This window comes from Capricornis sumatraensis, chromosome 21, assembly GCF_032405125.1.
Source record: "Capricornis sumatraensis isolate serow.1 chromosome 21, serow.2, whole genome shotgun sequence".
Classification (NCBI taxonomy): Eukaryota; Metazoa; Chordata; class Mammalia; order Artiodactyla; family Bovidae; genus Capricornis; species Capricornis sumatraensis.
This window is the reverse complement of record NC_091089.1, coordinates 24,954,487-24,974,857: the sequence shown is the minus strand read 5'-3', so window position 1 is coordinate 24,974,857 and position 20,371 is coordinate 24,954,487. Positions and strand designations below refer to the sequence as shown.

The window sequence follows — 20,371 nt, the reverse complement described above, 5'->3', positions numbered from 1 at the left end:
CTGTAGGTCAAGGATGTATATAGAGTCATCAGTGTATCCATATACTCAATAAGAGAAGGGATAGTTTGATACACTAAGTATCAACTCTACTCCCAGAACCTGACTCAGGAAGCCTTGCTGACCTTTCCCATGCCCCCGCCCCCAAGCTGGCATGGCTACCTGATCGCTAGCCCCAACTCAGCATGCTCCTCTTTCTATTTCCCTTTCAAGCTGGGGACATCAGAATGGATCCATTCACCTAAGTCTCCTTCTGTACAGCTTCTTCACGCAGAATGTCTCATTGATCGCCAAGTCCTGCTAGTTTCACCTTCTCTAAATTGTCTCTTTTCTCATCATCCTTGATTGCCTGGCCTCTTGCATTAAACCCCAGACTAAATTCTCCTTCCCTGGATTTACTTGTTTGTTTGTACATTTGTTGATTTCAGGTAGCCCATTATAGAAGCCTCAGGAAATATACCAATGCCTCAGAGTATTTCTCATTAAAAGTCAGCCACAACAATAGGACTTTTTTAATCTAATGGGATTTTATATATTCAAGAAGAATTATATAGGATGTTGCCATTGCTCAAAATGAAGTATCCTAGAGATTTCTCATTATATAATCTTTTACACATCCTCAATGATGAGAAATTTATCTATGTTTAAATCATAGCGTCTTTGTTTTACTTCCAGGAGTGATTTTAAGCCAGTATGATGGAAGGTCAAAATGGATAAAACCATGTGAAGTAGAAATAGAAGCAACATAAATAAATAATAAGACCAGTTTGTTTTTGTGCTTCATAAACTGGCTATAGCAGAAGCTTGAATGATGAAATTCCAAAATTGTTTTAATTGCTTCGTTGGAAAGTCACCCCAAGTGATTGTTTTAAAACACAGTATTATTTTAGACATATGAATTGTAGTAGCTTTATAAAAAGTACTGTCTCATTACTTATGCTTTATATAATTTCTCTTTTAATAATAATGCTAGGGATGTCCCTGGTGGTCCAGTGGTTGAGATTTTACCTCCCAATGTAGGGGGTGCAGGTTTGATCCCTGGTCGGCAGCTAAGATCCCACAAGCCTCGTGGCCAAAAAACCAAAACATGAAACAGAGCAATATTGTAACAAATTCAATAAAGACTTTAAAAATAAAATTATTAACAATAATAATGTGAACAACAATCCTATAAAAGCTTAAGTTATTTAGTACTATGAAGTGTGTGTATGCATATTTGCTCAGTCCTGTCCGACTCTTTGCAACCCTTTGAACTGTAGCCCACCAGGCTCCTCAGTCCATGGGCTTCTCCAGGCAAGAATACTAGAGGGGGTTGCCACACCCTCCTCCAGGGAATGTTCCCGACCCAGTGATGAAACCCACATTTCCTGTGTCTCCTGTATTGCAGGAGGATTCTTTACTCACTGAGCCATCAGGGAAGCCCAGTATTTTGAGGTAAATAACTAAATATATCTACCAATAAAAACATTAATAAAAGGAGACCAAGAGTTTATTTTTTTTTAATTACAAGGACAAGTGTAAGATTTAAGCCTTGAAAATTTATTATAGCTCTTCAGGGCTGATTTCTTATCTAAAAAATATAAAACTATCCCATCCACCTTGATATTCTAATTCAGATTTTTAAGTAAAATAGTTATTTTGCATGTAAATTTTTTGTCACTCATACTACTAAAATTTCATGTATTAGTAGAACTTCTTTGGAGAAGGAAATGGCAACCCACTCCAGTATTCTTGCCTGCAGAATCCAATGGACAGAGGAACCTGGCAGGGAACAGTCCATGGGGTTGCAAAGAGGCGGACATAATTGAGCAACTGAACAACAACAAGCTTTACAAAGCTGTGTGTCCCTGGACTCCAAAGCAACTTCCTCTGCCAGCATTCCTGAAACATTCTGTGAAATTTAGTGATTCTAGACCTGAAGCAATCAAGGAGTCTTTTTTTCCCCTCCCCATCCCTGTAAAATAGAACTTCTTTTGTCATTTTGAAAGAAACTTATGGATAAGACACATTTCTTTTCTACATCAGAAAAGTCCAGGATAATGACCCAGAAGCCAACTGAATTGTGATTAAAAATATATATAAAGAAAGGAGAGAAGAGATTTTTTTTTTCCTTTAAACCCTTCTAACAGGGAGGGGAAAGATCCCTCCAAACAGGATTTACTCCTAATCTTGTATAGCAGAACCATTCACATTAGCCACAAAATATTTAGTTTTTATGGAAGCTGAAGTTAGCTGTTCTACACATTTAGAAGACTGACTGATTTGGAAATTGTAGAGCCTGCTATGATGTACTATTGGATAAAATTTTATGATGAATGCCTACTCCCCAGTTTTGCTCATCATTTTCATCCTGTCCCTCGTGTATGAAAAATGACGCTCTCGAAATTGTTTTCCTCCTTGTGATAATATTGACTCAGCCTCAGTAGAGATAATCCAGTCCTGTGTAGGCTCAACTATAAAAAGCAGTTAATGTTTTGAATTCAAAACTAGTTTCGAGCTCTGTCTTTTTTTGTCTACTAGGTGTTAATTGAATGTCTAGTTTCTTCCATCTCAAATGATATTTACATAGCAGGTAAGTTAAGATTGTTCTCGGTTCTAAATTTTCGTGGGGTTTTTTGATGCAGAAAAAAGTCACCTTGAATGGTTTCTTGGACACGCTCATGTCAGATCCTCCCCCGCAGTGCCTGGTCTGGCTGCCCCTTCTGCATCGACTGGCAAACGTAGAAAATGGTGAGTAGTTGCTACTGAGCCCAGGCAATTTGTTTAACCCTTCTTTTAACTTGAAGTAACATAATTGATTTACAATGTTGTGTTAGTGTCATGTGTACAGCAAAGTGATTCAGGTGTATACACATATATATATGTACATTGTTTTCATATTCTTTTCCCCTGTAGATTATTACAGAATATTGGGTTTGGTTCCCTGTGCTGTATGTAGCAGAGAAGGCAATGGCACCCCACTCCAGTACTCTTGCCTGGAAAATCCCATGGACGGAGGAGCCTGGTGGGCTGCAGTCCATGGGGTCGCGAAGAGTCGGACTCGACTGAGCGACTTCACTTTCACTTTTCACTTTCATGCATTGGAGAAGGAAATGGCAACCCACTCCAGTGTTCTTGCCTGGAGAATCCCAGGGACGGGGGAGCCTGGTGGGCTGCCATCTATGGGGTCACACAGAGTCGGACACGACTGAAGTGACTTAGCAGCAGCAGCAGCAGCAGCAGCTTTATGTAGGTCCATGTCAATTATCTGTTTTATATATAGGAGTGTATATATGTTAATCCCAAACTCCTAAGGCAATTATTGAAATTAGGCTATCAAGTCTATAGTTATTAAGCCAACATCATTGTTTCAGGAGGTCTGTTTAGTAGTTCTGATTTTTAATAGAGCTGACCTCTCTCCCTGATCAGCAAAGCCCTATCGGCACACTGCAAAGTTAGGATGGTCCATTCTAAAAACTTATTAAATATCACAATCTACCTCTCAGTTACAAGTAAGATGTGACTTTAAAACTCACTATAACTGAAGAAGAACCTCAGTAAGGAATGTGACATTTTCTAGTATTTGTTTTAGGTATGAACTTCCACTGTTGGCGTACCTGGCATTGACTCTTTCTTCCTAAGCACTTGAACATGAATAGGTGGAGGAGATGGGGAAAAAAACTGGACAGTAGCACCTTGCTAATCCTTAGTCATGTGCTCCAAATTGTAAGCTCCCAATGGCTATAGTTATGCAAAAGAAATGAGTAATGTAACTTTTGTCATGTGCCTTTATTTTTATAAAAGCAAGTATTTCTATGATAAAAGTAATTATCCCACTGCTGAGCATACACACCGAGGAAACCAGAATTGAAAGAGACACGTGTATCCCAATGTTCATCGCAGCACTGTTTATAATAGCCAGGACATGGAAACAACCTAGATGTCCATCAGCAGATGAATGGATAAGAAAGCTGTGGTACATATACACAATGGAGTATTACTCAGCCATTAAAAAGAATACATTTGAATCAGTTCTAATGAGATGGATGAAACTGGAGCCTATTATACAGAGTGAAGTAAGCCAGAAAGAAAAACACCAATACAGTATACTAACACATATATATTGAATTTAGAAAAATGGTAATGATAACCCTCTATGAGAGACAGCAAAAGAGACACAGATGTATAGAACAGACTTTTAGACTCTGTGGGAGAGGGAGAAGGTGGGATGATTTGGGAGAACGGCATTGAAACATGTATACTATCAGGTAAGAAACGAATCACCAGTCTATGTTCGATACAGGATACAGGATGCTTGGGGCTGGTGCACGGGGGTGATCCAGAGAGATGATATGAGGTGGGAGGTGGGAGGGGGGTTCAGGATTGGGAACTCATGTACACCCGTGGCTGATTCATGTCAATGTATGGCAAAACCAATACAGTATTGTAAAGCAAAATAAAGTAAAAATAAAAATTTTTTTTAAAGTAATTACTATTGGCATATCCAAACTTGAATACGAAATACAGTTCAGAACATGTTTAAAGAAATTTAAACAGGGAACAATTCAATGCCTCCATCTGCTCTTTAGATATTCTCACTTATTGTTTAATTTAACTTTGGGAATTCTCCAGCCTTAAATAGAAAATAATTTATCCCCTATCTCTTACTAGAATCTTCTACACATTTCTTTAATATACATTGGGGTTAAAGTTAGCTTAACTTTAAATTCCCATTTAGAACACTTGGTGTCTGCGCTTATTATCTCTCTTAGTTCAAGTTATAAATTTATTCTGTTTTGTTCATGGAGAAGATTTAAAGAAAGATCTCATTAGATTCTCTGTAATCGCTAACAATCATAGGTTGTTTTATGCTTCTTATTCATCTGCTAGAGCAAAGAGCAGTCAAGATCCAGATCATGTGGGGTGAATTCATATTACTGTTTGCAGTCTGAGAACTAGTCATTCTCCAATTATAAAGTTGTAATTTCATGCCTTCTCTCAGTATTTCCTGTTGCAGAAAATGAGTTCTTTAGACCATGTCCCAGAAGAGTTGTCCCTAAATTCAGGTCTTTCCCAAGAGCCAGAAAAGGAGGATATAATACTGGTTCAGAAGACACTGTGTTCAAAATTTGGTTATGTCTTTGTTTCTACAGTTTACTTTTTATCTTTATTTTATTTTTTGCATTGTTTTCCCTGGCTGGTTAGCCAGAGAGTAACTTCGCCAAAGGCAAGAATTGTTCTTGTTGTTAGTATCTTTAACTCATAACATACAATTACTTGGATCTGATCGTTTGTTAGCTTCGAGTCTCATACTTAGCCTGCTTTGTAACTCAAATTTCCTGGCAGAGAAAGTGTCTCTTGAACTATCTGAATTAGAACTGAACTCAGATAATTTGTCCATCTCTTTGGGCCGCTATCCATCTGCCTCTCAGAAATTTTTTTAAAAATCTGTTTATTAAATGAAGAGAATGTCACTCATTAAATAAGCCCATTAGCTACTCTATTTTTTAAAATATAACCGAATATTCTCATCATCCAGTTTTTCTACTCTCCTCCCATCTCTTTTCTTTTTTCTTCCTCTTGTTTTCCATTTCTCTAATATTTGCTCTCTACCCACTACCCACTGGATGAACCCATCTGTGTTCGTCCATTGTGCTTCTGAGTTTTCAGTGAGCTGTGCTGGTCTCCTGGAGACAGAGAGCATCTGGGGGGAAAGGCAAGCCAGTTTGGGTAATTTACATTCTTGTAGGGTAAGGGATGGGAGTAAGATGAGTAAACAGCATTACAGAGATGTGCTGTTAAAAGAACCCCTCTCCTCCAGCCCACTTGATTTCTCCCACCCCCACACATGTGCTGGAAAAGGGTCGTGAGAGTCTAGGAATAAACGTAATACTTCTCTCAGACCAAACTATCATCAGAAGTCTTGTTATTCAGCAGAAAAACGCAGTTCTTGTTGGGCTGTATTTTTCATTCTTCTGACTCATACTCTTGTTTCCTTGTCTTTCCTTCGTTTGCTTGCCCGTCAGTCTTCCACCCGGTTGAGTGTTCGTACTGCCACAGCGAGAGCATGTTGGGCTTTCGCTACCGATGCCAACAGTGTCACAATTACCAGCTCTGTCAAGACTGCTTCTGGAGGGGACACGCCAGTGGTTCCCATAGCAACCAGCACCAAATGAAAGAGTACACGTCCTGGGTAAGTTGGGTGTGTGAGTGTCGTCCGGAACACAAGGGAACAGCAGGGGGGCACACTTACCTTCTACTCTCACACTCGTTCCTTCCCTTCCCACTGCCCCTCTTATGGGGGTCTCTGAGTCTGAACCCAGTGTAGCTTCCTAAGACAACGTATAAGAACACTCCAATGATATTACTTCCTGGTATACGGAGAAGTCAGTATTGATTTAGGTGACAGCCTTCTGGAACATAATCTCCTTTTCACAGTAAGTGAAGGTTCTTTTCAATTTGGTGGGGTTGTGGGCATTGCCTAAAAATTATCGTTAGTTCCTTTTATCTTTCTGGAGTTCTTTAAGGGCGTGACTGGAGTGTGAAGGAAAGACATGAGAGCATGATGGTTTAATGACGCTATTTCATGTTATTTATTTAATTTTTTTTGGAAGAAGGGAAAGATTGTGGTTGTATTAGAAAATCATCTTTTCGTGAATAGTGCACGTGACTAACTTGCTGGAGCTGATATGTGATACTAACATGCTGAAGGTAACCTGTCCTTGTGATGAAAGTATTCTGATACTTAGTATGATAATCTCCAGGTTCATCCATGTTGCTGCAAATGGCATTTTATTCTTTTTTTATGGCTGAGTACTAAGAAGATGCATTTTAAATCAGAATGTTCTTTTGAGGAATTATTATTGGGAACTGATATTCAGTGCAAATATATTATATATTAATTGTTTAGCACATGTCATAGTCTGAGTTCAAATAAGAATTCTTCACTAAGGCATTGTATACTGAGAATTTATTCCAGTTCAAATGCCACCTGCTACTATTGGCTACATCACATGCTGAGAACTGATACACTAGCACAGATCATGAAATACAATTTAGTATAGAAGGTAGGAGAGAATTTTCTTATTGACAGCATATTACCAGTTTTCAGATGTTGTTGTTTAGTCACGAAGTCGTGTCTAACTCTTTCGTGACCCCCTGGACTGTAGCCCACCAGGCTCCTCTATCCAGGCAGGAATACTGGATTGGGTTGCCATTTCCTTCTCCAGGGGATCTTCCCAGACCAGATATTGAACCTGCATCTTCTGCACTGCCGGCGGATTCTTTACCACTGAGCCACCTGAGAAGCCCAGTGTGTTCTGTCTCAAATCCTAGAGGGCTGGTGTTTGAAGACTAACCCATTTTTTAATTGTTGTTTTGTGTAAATGCTGAAGTTAAATAAGGAGCCTTTTCCTTCGAGGTTGTGGACTCTGCAGTTATACGATAGGACAATGTGTTTATGGAATAGACTAGAACTCCTCACGAGGACAAAGGAGCTCCAGTGTTTATGGGGTGAAGAGCAGTCATTACTGCTGTTGCAAGTGTTCTAAGAATTCCGTCTCCTAGCCAAAGTCAAAGAGGGATTTTGTGGACAGTGCTGCCATGACTTAGCTTTTAAATAATGAGGATGAAATTCACTTCCTTATATTGCCAGTTGTGCACTCTGTGTGTCAAAGAAAGTGACAAAATTATAAATCTCTTCTCACTGAAAGGAAAAATTGGCATAAAGATTTGTTATATGTGGTGGACTATTTTGATCATCGTGGCTGTGAAATATTAAACATTCCACTGGGCTAAATGAAAAAGAGATAGCATGTCCTCTGGAAAGAACATGAACTTTAAATTCTGAAGACTCAGGCTGAGTTCTGCTCTTCCTTCTAATTGGATGTGTCCAGCTGCACCTGAAAATCTTGCTTCTGGATTCCTGCAAAACCTCCCACTCCTCTCCTGCCTTCCACTCCCATCCCTCTCAAACCATCTTCTGCTCTGAAGCAATCCTTCTAGAATCAGGTGACCTCTGAGGTTTAAGTTGTCCATTGTCTCCCTCCACGCCTGCGATAAAGACCACAGGCCTGGGCGTGGTATGTAGGACTTCAGTGGTCTGCCTCCTGCTTTCCCTCTCCTGGCCTTCCTCCATCTGGATACCTTCCAGTCCCCTGAATTTTGTCAGAAGGACTCCTGCTGTTCATTAAATCCCAGCTGGGATATTCTGACCCCAGTGACTGCTTCCATTTCTCACAGCATTTGCTGACACTGTGCAGCCAGCAGCAAGTACCCTAATGGCTAATTCCAAGCATTTTGGTTCCAGCAATGAGCCAACTCCTTGACTTGGAGTAAATTCTCAAAGAAGAATCCCTGATATGGCAAAACCAATACAGTAATGTAAAGTAAAATAAAGTAAAAATAAAAATAAAAAAAAAAAAAGAAGAGTCCCTGAATGAATAAATGAATATATATCATGGAAGGGCTTCCAGGTGGCACTAGTGGTAAAGATTACCCGCCTGCCAAAGCAGGAGACTTGGGTTCGATCCCTGGGTTGGGAAGATCCCCTGGAGGAGGTCATGGCAACCTACTCCAGTATTCTTGCCTGGAGAATCCCAAGGACAGAGGAGCCTGGTGGGCTAGAGTCCATGGGGTCGCAAAGAGTCAGACACAACTAAAACAGCTTAGCACACAGCATAGTATGAAAGCAAATCATCTGCTAAAATGTTACGTAAGTGTTGATTGTTAACACTTGAACCTTTGTTCTTCCGTCCAGAAATCACCTGCTAAGAAGCTAACCAATGCGTTAAGCAAGTCTCTGAGCTGTGCTTCCAGCCGTGAGCCCTTGCACCCCATGTTCCCTGACCAGCCTGAGAAACCACTCAACTTGGCCCACATTGTGTGAGTATCTGCCCTCCACACTGAGAGACAGCTCTTCATTGACATGTGTGCCGATCCATACAAAGACAATTTCCTGTCAGTTGTCAGGGACCAAGTTTTAGATTTTATTTTCTTAAAGAAAGAATGAAAGTCAGGTGATTATATATATATATATATATATATATATATATATATATATATTCTTTTTTTTTCATGAAGAAGTATACAATACTTCTGCCCGCAAGTACAAGAACGCAGCACCATATAATTCACCTCGAAGTAGAAAATATTCAAAAATTTTATAGTTATGAAATACAGATGTTAGTGGAGTTTACACAATTGGACATTAATAATCAGTGGGATTGCCATGATCAGCCAATAGTAAAGCATCCTGTACCTTAACATCATGTGTGCTTTGAGCCTCTAATCCAGAAGCCCACTGTCTCCGTTCTCTGCAGAGCCAGTCATCGTAAAGATGCCAGCAAAGATGGAAATTATTGCTGCGGTTATTGTTTTCTCCCAAGTTACATAACTTTAGAAGAATCATGGCTTGTGTAAGGGAGGGTTGAAGAGGAGGGATTGCTGGGGAAATTCAACAGACGATCCAAAAGTAGACTTAAAAAAGTTTCTCCAAAGTGTGTGTGAGTTTGAGTAGCAGAGGGTACAGGGTCAAGGAATGGTGCTACCACTCACATCTTCCATCTCCCAAAAGCCCCTCCGCCTGGGGCCCTCTCTCAGGCCTGGGTGGCTCAGAAAACAGGAGGTTCAGGCAGAAGAAAGTATTTCTTCCTTGGTGATGTCTCAGGCTCAGAAGAAGAAAGAAATTCATTAGCTATTTCGGGGCTACAGTTAGGAATTTAGTAATCACAGGGGCCTCAAGAAGCCTCTAGAACAGGCAGTTCCTCTCCTGAACTGAATTTTGTTTGGTGCAGTTCAGCACAGCCTCTCGTTCTGCAGGGCACATGTTTGCCTGCTGACATCAAGAGGTGGGCTGATGAGACCTCTGAATGTTAGGAATCCACCAAGACAAGGTTATTGCTTCAGGTGACTGCGAGCATGGCCCCTTAGAGGCATTGTGGTGGACTGCAGAGCCTTAGGAAGGCAGTGACTCTTTCCCCGACGGACCTAAACAGATCCTAACAAACAACTGTGCTGAGCATGTCTGAGGAATTTGTATAAATCTCATGGGCTCTGTTTGGTTTACTTCTGTGTGCACTCTGAGGATTCGTTGTCCCCAGCAATCCGCACAGTCTAGAAGCATCCAAAAACTAATGTAAACTGATTCTGTAGAATGTAGTTGACTTATTTTAAGAAATTTTGCTCCTAAAAATAAGCCTCAAAGTAAACCAGGGGTAGAAAGAGCTGGGAAGTATCCCAAAGGACCAACCGCTTGCAGAAAGTGATCTCATGCAAGCTGTTCTAAAGTCTCGACTTACTTCCCCATAGCCGGGGACAGTCACTTAGCTATCCATTAATGAACAAAAACTCAGAGTAGGTTTGGGCTGACTGGCTGGGCCACAGAGTCACTTCTATCAGGCCTCCTTGGGGTTACCCTCCAAGAGAGCAGCATTCAATCCGAGCTGATGGGTGTGGGATAGATAGTTAGAGGGTGGACAGGGTGGACAGCCTGGCTCCAAGAGCTTTGCAGCAGATGGAATGAGGATGAGGCCTCCCACCTGGAGACAGAATTAAGAAATGAGGCCACGTGTGTGAGTAAAGCCAGCCTCACGTCAGTCACACTGGGCTCTGTGCCCAGTCAGTGCAAGATTGAGAGTGTGTGTGGGTGTATGTGGGTGTGAGATTTAGTTGACCAATGAGTAAAAATGTTTTAACTTTCATTTATATTGGCAATATGATCTGATATGTTATTCACTGAACTGAGGGCATCAGCTACACAATTTGGATTCCATGGAGAGTTTCAGGATTCCCCTAAAATTCTACACGAAATGTGCCTTCTTCTGCTAAAAGTCCCATAAATTTAACCAGATTATTAAAACAGTCCTTGAATCCAAACACTGATCTCTACTCATTGATGTTTCCATGGTGAATGTCAGTTTTAAAGGACAAATTGAGATGCCTTGTTATACAGTAGTTAGGGCATCAGTCTCATAAAAGACAAATTGTATGAAATATTTATTGTTGAAATAACACACAAGAAATTCCAGATGTACAATATCCGATTGATATTAGAACAGATTTGTTCCTATTTTATCTTTAGACATTTTTATAATTGTTATTCCCCAGATGTTATTTCCCTGAATAGATATACATGTTCTTTTTTATATGGATGGGGATATCTAAGACTTCTAATCTGAAAATATACTATTCATTTAGCTATTCTAAATCATCATAGGCATGTAAAAGCCACTTCCATGGTGATATTTTGGTGTTTTGGCATTTGTTCTTAGCTATTGTATTGCTTGTAAATATTATCATGATTAACTGTCTCTATTCTATTCAATTCTTTTGCTGCCAAAAGAGATACTTGGTAAGTAGTTCAATAATCTTCAGTACTCTCATTAAGACTTATCATTATAAGTGGTTATGAGACACAAAACAAGTGAGAGACAAGAGGCTAGTTTAAAACTAATTCTGCCTTTAAGCTGAGCACTTTCATTTTATGAAAAGAATGCCAAAGTAATTTGCCATGTGATTGTAGAGGAAATACATCCTTTTGAAAATTTCTATTTGGTGCCAAGGTTAGCCCCTGTGTCCCAGGTTCAACATTTTCATGATGAATCTTACACATAAGGCCATTTACTTGTTGTTCAGTTACTAAGTCATGTCTGACTCTGCAACCCCATGGACTGCAGCACGCCAAACTCCTCTGTCCTCCACTATCTCCCAGAGTTTACTCAAATTCTTGTCCATTGAGTCAGTGATGCCATCCAGCCATCTCATCCTCTGTCGTCCCCTTCTCCTCCTGCCCTCCTCCCAGCATCGGGGTCTTTTCCAATGAGTCACCTCTTCCCAGCAGGTGGCCAGAGTATTGGAGTTTCAGCTTCAGCATCTGTCCTTCCCCTGAATATTCAGGGTTGATTTCCTTTAGAACTGACTGTCTGATCCCCTTGCAGTCCAAGAGACTCTCAAGAGTCTTCTCCAACACCGCAATTCGAAAGTGGCAATTCTTCAACTTTAGGCCTTCTTTATGGTCCAGCTCTCACATCCAGAAATGACTATTAGAAAAACCATAGCTTTGACTATATAGACCTCTGTCAGCAAAGTGATGTTTCTGCTTTTTAATGCTCTCTCTAAGTTTGTCATACCCAGTGTATTAAAGAGCAAAGATTAAGGAACTGCAAATTCAGCTTTGTGGTAACCAGGTTCAAAAGAGTAAATGTACCAAGCTACTTAGAAAGCATTCCAGACCCTCTTGTTTTCTCATTTCCTAGAGAGAGAGAAGGATGGAGACATTTATAGACAGGCAAAAGAAAACCAGAAATGCCAAGCTGATTTTTTTCCACTTTTTTCAAAGTTAAAATGAAAATATTTCATTCTGCTTCATGTTTTAAAATCTGATATAACCTAACCTTTCAAAATTCACAGAGCACGTTTGTTTGAAATTAACATCCTTCTTATAAAGTGAAAGTGTATTGTTCAAAGCAGAATTAGCTTTAAACTAGTCGCAGGTATTAGACATATCCTAGATAAGTAGTATAAAACAATAAGTTTTCAGAATTTTGGCTAATATGTTTGAGTAGATTAAACAGCAATCCTACTATTTTGACCTCACCAAACATAGAATGTGTCTTTAAAAAAATTTAAGAACACAGCTTAGCACCAGGTACTGGGAACCTAAAGTTTCAATGAATTTTTGCATTTTGTGCTGACATTTGAAAACCTGCCATGTGTCATGTCCATTCTCATAAATACATTGGGACAAACATGTCTCCTTTTTTCCTAGAAATCCCTTCGTTGTAGAATCCAAACTAATTCCTGTTTCCTAAGATAAAAATTAAACCTTCACAAATGTGACTTGATCGAGTCAACACAAACAGATTCTATAGGCTACTGTATTCATCTTTCATCTTTAAAAAATTCTGTACTGTCAAACTCACATGTAGCATTATAGTGAAACCAAAATTTCCTGACTCAGAACACCACCCTGCCCTGTCACCCAGCTTCTGAACTCTGAATCCCTTCTCATCGTACCATGGAACACCTGGATCTAAAAAGAGACTAAAAACTGCCTGGAGATGAGGCAGGGATCTTAGCTCTGTCATTTTACCTGAACTAAGACCTCGCTGATAGGGAAAGAATGACAAGGTGAGGTGCAAACTGAGATGGGATGACAGATGTGATGCAGTTCATATTTAGGCTAGGCTTGTGGACAGTTCTGAGGAATACTGAACCCTATTTTCTTCCTCTAATAATATAGAAAACAAGTGTTTATGGGCTGCCTTGCACTGTAGGTCCAGATAACAGAAAGTCAGTAAATCCCTGTGGTGCTTGGTTGCATCTTCCCTTAGAACAAAGGTCAAAGAAGGCACAATATGATTTTGCAGCTGGGACCCTACAGACAGGGAATACCAGGAGAGGGCCATCATCATGTGGAAAACAGGACGAAGTTTCTGTAGAATCCTCCTCTTTCCAAGAAGATCTGGAGTCTGATTATCCTCAAATTTTCTGGGCTTCTCTTTTTAGAAGGCAGTGCGTGTATACTCAGTCACTACTCACTCATGTGCGACTCTTTGAGACCCTGTGGACTGCAGCCCACCAGGCTCCTCTGTCCATGGGACTTTCCAGGCAAAAAAACATTTCTTTCCAAGGGATCTTCTGACCCAGGGATTGAACCTGCATCTCCTGCTTTGGTGAGAGCTTCCCTGGTGGCTCACATGGTAAAGAATCTGCCTGCAATCCAGGACAACTGGGTTTGATCCCTGGGTTGGGAAGATTCTCCTGGAGAAGGGAATGGCAGCCCACTCCAGTATTCTTGCCTGGAGAATTCCATGGACAGAGGAGCCTGGCAGGGCTATAGTCCATGGGGTCACAAAGAATCGGACATAACTGAGCAACTAAGCACACTCCTGAGTTAGCAGGCATGTTATCACTGAACCACCTGGCAAACCCATTTAGAAGGCAGTTAGCTGCCTCAAAATCCTCCCTCCATCCAAGAACATGACTCTACACCAAGGCTCAAAGCTCAAGAATAAACATTTCTGTGGCATCCAGAGATCTTTCCCGCTCAATGTTTAACAGACATTCTGTCTTCCCAAAGAAATTTAAGTTCCCAAAACACTTCAAGAATTGAATTGGAAAATGTAAAAATTCATGTTGATCCTGGGTAAGATAGGAACTGGGCTTTCCAGGTGACTCAAGTAGTAAAGAACCTGCCTGCCAATCCAGGAGACATAAGAGACTCAGGTTCAATCCCTGGATCAGGAAGATCCCCTGGAGGAGAGCGTGGCAACCCACTCCAGTATTCTTGCTGGAAGATCCAGTAGATAGAGGAGCCTGGCAGGCTACAGTCCATGGAGTCGCAAAGAGCCAGACATGACTGAAGCGACTTAGCATGCACACACACAAGATAAGAACTCTGACTTCCCAGCTTCTTTCCTTGAGGGATTGGATAGTTTTAACTTGTGACTTTTACTTGTTTTAACTTTCTATCCACATTGTGCTTTTTTTAGGCCACCCAGACCTGTAACCAGCATGAATGACACCCTGTTCTCCCACTCTGTCCCCTCCTCAGGAAGTCCTTTTATTACCAGGAGGTAAGTTCCAGTCCTATTATAAAACAAACCGTCTCTTTGATAATGAGCCTTGATTCTGTGGCAGAAAAAAATATTCTCATATAAGCCAAGAGCAGAAGATTATTATTAGCAACTCGTTTGTAAATATCTGTCACAAGGCGTCAATTTCATTCATTTGGATGCTTTCAGAGAGGGCAGGGATGGCTTTGGGGATGAAAGTCACACCTGGAAACTGGCACTTACAATCCATCCATAGTAAGAATGCACAGTATGTTTGTTTTACTTCTAACACACATGCATTATATCTCATTGAAAAAGCACCTGGAATGGCCCGTTTAACCTGGGGAATTGGCATCTCAAGATGCAATAAGGAATTATGATGGACATTCTGAAGCATCTCATAACATAAAATTCCAGGTATATAAGAATCTTCGTAGTAAATTCTAGAGTTCCTGAGACTAGAGGCTCAAATCCAAATTTGGGCATATGGTTTCTACATAAGTAATTCATGGATAAGAACAAGAACTTTTAAAAAGAGAGAGAAAGAGAGTGGATACAGATCTCATTTTTGCACAAAGGTCCATCGCCATGTAAGCAAAGAGGTGAAGCAGATACTTCTCCTAAAACCAGCACAGTGAATAGGCAGAGGTCAAGACATACTTCAAGTCATTTGATCAAATATCACAAATAAAACACCAGGGAATTATTTTAGAAATACAGGGAGAAGGCTCACAGGAAAGCAGGAACAAAGGTGAGGAAAATTGGAACGGGGAAATGAATGAGAGATTTAAAATGCCTTTCAGTAGGAAAAAAATAAAACAGCCTCGTGTGTTTCAAAAACAGTCATAATCAATCTTTTCCTCGAAGAGTTGCTAAGGCATCAGTTTCCCTGTAATATCCTGGGATGTTCTAGTGAAGATGTGCAGATAGTGAGACTTAGAACACTGCTGATTTTTCCCTTGAGTCCCTGGATTTGCCCATCATCAGGAACCTGAGATGAAGACGTTGCCCATAAATGTAATTAGTGGAATAAACAGAATGTGGTCATTCATGATGTTTACTTCCTGTGAATCCAGCCAGTCTGTAACAAATAGAAATGCGGAGGCATTTGAGCAACAGAACCTCCACAGTGAAATCCTATGGTTGAAGCCCTCAGTGTGTTCCTTTAGCATTCCTTTTCAGAACCACCAGCAAATGCAACCATCTTTTCGAAAAAGACAAAATTATGAACTGTAAAATCTATTAGAAGCACGGGCCTGTGCCTTTATGTCAGGAAAGAGATTCTTGTATTAGGAAGCTCTGCATTCTGTGACTGTCCAGCAGAGATAGACCCCATCCTTACTGAAGGTCATTTTATATCATTTCAGCTCGGACGGTGCTTATGGTGGATACGTCTAGATGGATAACATGGCTTCTACTCTAAACTATTCCTATAATACTTTGAGCTGTTCTGCTTCCTCCAGGGTGCATGGTATCCCTTAACCCAAAATAGGATCATTTCCCTTTTTCCCCATTTTCGGTCCTTCTAGAATGTTCCCTCTGAACCACAAGCACGTTGTTCACAATTTGCAGTTCTCGCTCTCCTCACAGAGGTTGGCCTCTGGTTTCTGTTCTAAGGGTGCTGTTCAATAAAGCTGTGTACACTGAACATCCTTCCTCTCTGAGTGGGCCTTGCTCTGTCCATGGGAGGTTTTAACGAGGTCTCGTTGTTTGCCTCCCTCAGGTTACCTGAGGGGGTAAGTGCATCCAGCCCTGTGGCTGAGGAGCATTCACTCATAAAGCTGTATGTAAATCAGCTTGAACACGGCACACGGTCAGTATCCCAGCCCTGAATCACTAATCGTAGAAGTAGTTCCATAGCTAGACTGCTGGTCCTACGTCATCACTAAAATCCCCTTGTAGTTGGGGGATTTGATGGAAAAACAGGTCTTCCGGGGGTTCATGAGATTCCATTGAGAATTTCCAACTTGAGCTGCAGTGCTTGGTTCTTTTCTTTCTTTTCCACTTCTCCACTCCTTTTACTGATTTTGTCTTCATACCAGTATGTATGAGATGTGTATGTGTGAAGAGTACCACATTGGATCTCCTTCTTTGGATGATTCTCTGCTTTGGTACAGTTTGTAAAACCCCAGATGGTGATTCCTTAGACTCTTGTATTAAAGAGGCTCATGGAATGCTTCCAGCCCTAACTGGATGAGACCAGGACAACATCACATGGCTAGACCATATTGTAGTAAAAGACTTCAGGATTTATATCCTTCTGTCCCACTGGGCTTGGACCAATTTTCTCCCAGGTAAGCAGTCTGATTCCTACTGAAGCAGCAATTAAAAAAAAAGAAAAAAACAATTTCAGACTCTGAGTGCTTAATTTTTAATATCTGATAATGCTGGTGGTGATCCACTGTTTATTTCTTAGCCATGACCATACACTAAGGTTGATGGAAACCATCATGCCAACTGTGAACATCAGTTAAAGGCACTGATCTCCCAACAACTGGAACTGAACCAAAGAATTACGACCTAGAGCTCAGCCCTGACTCCTACCTCATTGTAACTGCCCCTTTGAAAATCTGATAAAACCTGAACAAGCCAAGAGTGGCGCTGGTCAGTGTTAAGGCCACATTAAAAAAGTAGTTTGCCATGAGATATTTTACTTAGTCTGAGTTTTTGGTCTTTGGTATAATGACAGATCTTACAAAGATAAAGCAGAATGAGGATGAATTGAAATCACTACTCCAGAATCCTTACCACAAACTCTTGGCATTCCTCACCTAGAGTCCTTTTACAAGCGTACACTTTGATCTTCAAAAGGTGCGAGGGTCTATCTTTGAAGTCTTTTGACATCCTAGTAACCTATCTCACACATATTTATGAGGGTGTAACTCTGGCTACTACCACCATCTCCCCCATCCCCTCTTCTGATATCTATTTCTAGCTACATACTTAATTAACTTTTCCCTTAAAAGAGGGAATTCTCAAAGATACTCTCCCTTAACCCTTTGAACTCTGTGTGTGTGTGTGTGTGTGTGTGTGTGTGTGTAAGAACTCAGTGCTATTTAGCTGTTAGATACAGTGTGGATCAAATAATGCAATTCATGAACTAATTCACTTCATTCATTTTCTTGGTCATAACTATATCCCTGCTGCTGCTAAGTCACTTCAGTCGTGTCCGACTCTGTGCGACCCCATAGACAGCAGCCCACCAGGCTCACCCATCCCTGGGATTCTCCAGGCAAGAACACTGGAGTGGGTTGCCATTTCCCTAAACCTAGATTATTTTGTTATAAATGCATGAATTTATAAGAAAGGGAAGTGTATTATCACCACTAGGTAAAAAGCTCCAATATATGATGTATGATATATGATAGGGCAGCTGCATTAAACTTATGAAAGATAGCTTGCCATTATGGCAAATATTATTGCAAGAGCTGACTACAGATTTGGGCCCAAAAGGCCCTGTTTCGCCTCACTGCCCACAGCCTTGTGCCTCTGAGTATCTGCTCTGTCTCTTTCGGCATCATGCCCTTTGTAAAATCTTAATTATCTGCCGAAATCCTTCCCTCATTTATGTGAGAGAGCTAACCAGTCCTTTCTTGTGTAAAATGTTTCACTAATTATGGCTATTATGGCCATTTCTTCATACAATAAGGGCATTCTAAAAGTTTTAATTGTTAGATTCTTTTACTTTCAAATTTAGAAACATCTCTTCCATATATTTGCACATACTGCCTCTAAACTCTTAACTGCTCACAAAAAGAATCACTTTGGCTATTATGTATACCATCTAGCCAGATCTGATCAACTGTCCCAAATGTTAGAGCCTGGCTTAGGATTCATAGTGTTGAACACAATCTAACATACTGTTTTCTGGTTTATCACCATGTTATTTGGTTAATTACTAATACTGTCTCAGGTCCAGGTGTACATATGGGGAAGATAGACTGCCTACCCACGCATTTCCTAAATCCTGATCCTTTTCAATGAAAAAGCATTTGCGAGTTATTTTTCTTGGTTGACTGGTTGGTCAGTTGGTTGATTTGCTTGGATTTTCAACCACAGAAAGGCTAATTCTCTATGTCCTTTTTCCTTTTTTCAAATGAAACTTTGCCTTCCCAAAGAGTCTTTACCTAACAATCCAGATTTTTAATCTGATGTATAATATTCAAACTAAACTTAAAGCATTTGTGCTTTGGTAATCAAAAGTGAATAGAAACAAAACTGAGGTACTGAATTCAGCCTTTGCTTCTGAAAATCAGTTTTTTTTCATAGGTAATATTTTCTGAGATTAAAGCCTTTTCCTTTTCAGTCAGGAAAGCAGGTAAATTTATAAATCAGCACCATAAAAACAGGTATACACTTAGAAATCAACCACCTGAAGATTTCTTCTTTCTGTTCTTTAGGGTTATGTTGTATGAAATTTGAAATAAACACTGTCTGCAAATATTTATCCCATGTAGCTTTCTTTATTCCCAGAGTTCCACTGAGATGCTAGATTTTTTTCAAACTTGAATTAAACTGGTCTTTGAACTCAACTCTGTTCCCTATACTAAAATGTTAGGATATAATTAAATATGCAGTCACCTCTTCTTCACTCTTTACTAGAGTTGCTTAGTTGCTGTCTGTGTGTGCCCCATACCCAGCAAACTTTTTTGGCATCTCTTGGCAAAAATACAATTGATAACGGCTTGATACTATCTGGGGAACATAGTAAATGTAGTGAATCAAATATGACCTAGAATTCTTATTATTTCTTCCATGGTACCTGCTTAAGATGGTCTGACTTTCATGCCAACCTGAATTGATGACAACTCATTTTCCCACTGAGACGCTCAGCTATTTTTATGCATATTTGCTGATTTGCATGTGGAAGATACTTTACATTTCACATCAAAGATATAGAAGGCTAGATAAAGAAAGGAAACAAGAGTGGTCAACAAATTATCTCTTGAAAAACCTGACTTGTGGACTCTTTATTGTATTTACATTAGTTTGATGACCTTGGCATAGTCTGTGTTAGTTATAGTGATAAGCAAAATGTTATTCCCAACTGACAGATAAGGAGGAAGCCATGTTTACAAGTCATTCTTCATAACCCCAAACACCAAAAAGTTTATCAATTATTTAAGAATAAATAAAAAAGGAAATATCTGTTCTTAATTTGCCATGGTTCAAATATCATTTTCCACTTAACCATTGTAATGATAATTATACATAATTTATTTACATTATATTATTGCTCTATGCAAGACTTTTATTTAAATCTTGTTACTTTCATGTTAAATAAAAGAGAAACATTTGGGTAGAGCTAATGTAATAACAGCATAAGCAGAAGTGGTTTTTAAAACTATATGGCAGGTTTAAGTGAAAACCCAAGGAACATTTGTGTGTGGTTTTGTTACCTAGCTTGTGTGCATGCGTGCTAAATCACTTCAGTCGTGTCCGACTCCATGCAGCCCTATAGACTGTAGCCCCCCAGGCTCCTCTGTCCATGGGATTCTCCAGGCAAGAATCCTGGAGTGGGTTGCCATGCTCTCCTCCAGGGGATCTTCCCAACCTAGGGAGCGAACCAAGGTCTCTTAAGACTCCTGCATTGACGGGCAAGTTCTTTACCACTAATGCCACTAGAAAACCCCAAAATGTTTGCACTTAAGAAAAAATCCTGACATCAGTTGTCATACTCTGAAACTAAAGGGTGAATTTAAATAAATAAATATGAAATATTTTGAAATCATTTTGTCCTTCCAGAACCCATTATGTCAGAGTGTGTGTTTGTGTGTGTGAAAATTTTTAGAAGACAATTTTTCTTCTTATATGTTCTTTCTCTATACTCTCTATACAGA

At 40.0% G+C, this 20,371-nt stretch overlaps 1 protein-coding gene across 21 annotated transcripts in view; it reads left to right on the top strand.

Moving 5' to 3' along the window:
- The window catches only part of DTNA (dystrobrevin alpha), a 149,420-nt gene that overhangs the window by 65,401 nt on the left and 63,648 nt on the right, over positions 1-20,371 (top strand). For 8 of the 21 annotated variants that reach the window (XM_068993515.1, XM_068993529.1, XM_068993521.1 and 5 more), the window contains exons 6-9: positions 2,622-2,727; positions 6,003-6,169; positions 8,735-8,859; positions 14,469-14,552. The exons of 1 other annotated variant lie outside the window; for it this stretch is intronic. In XM_068993515.1, coding sequence (XP_068849616.1) covers positions 2,622-2,727; positions 6,003-6,169; positions 8,735-8,859; positions 14,469-14,552 — 482 coding nt within the window. Of the gene's footprint in view, positions 1-2,621; positions 2,728-6,002; positions 6,170-8,734; positions 8,860-11,317; positions 11,327-14,468; positions 14,553-15,898; positions 15,930-16,254; positions 16,345-20,371 lie in introns of those variants that run through there. 12 more of the 21 variants (XM_068993523.1, XM_068993522.1, XM_068993516.1 and 9 more) reach the window with 5 other exon arrangements.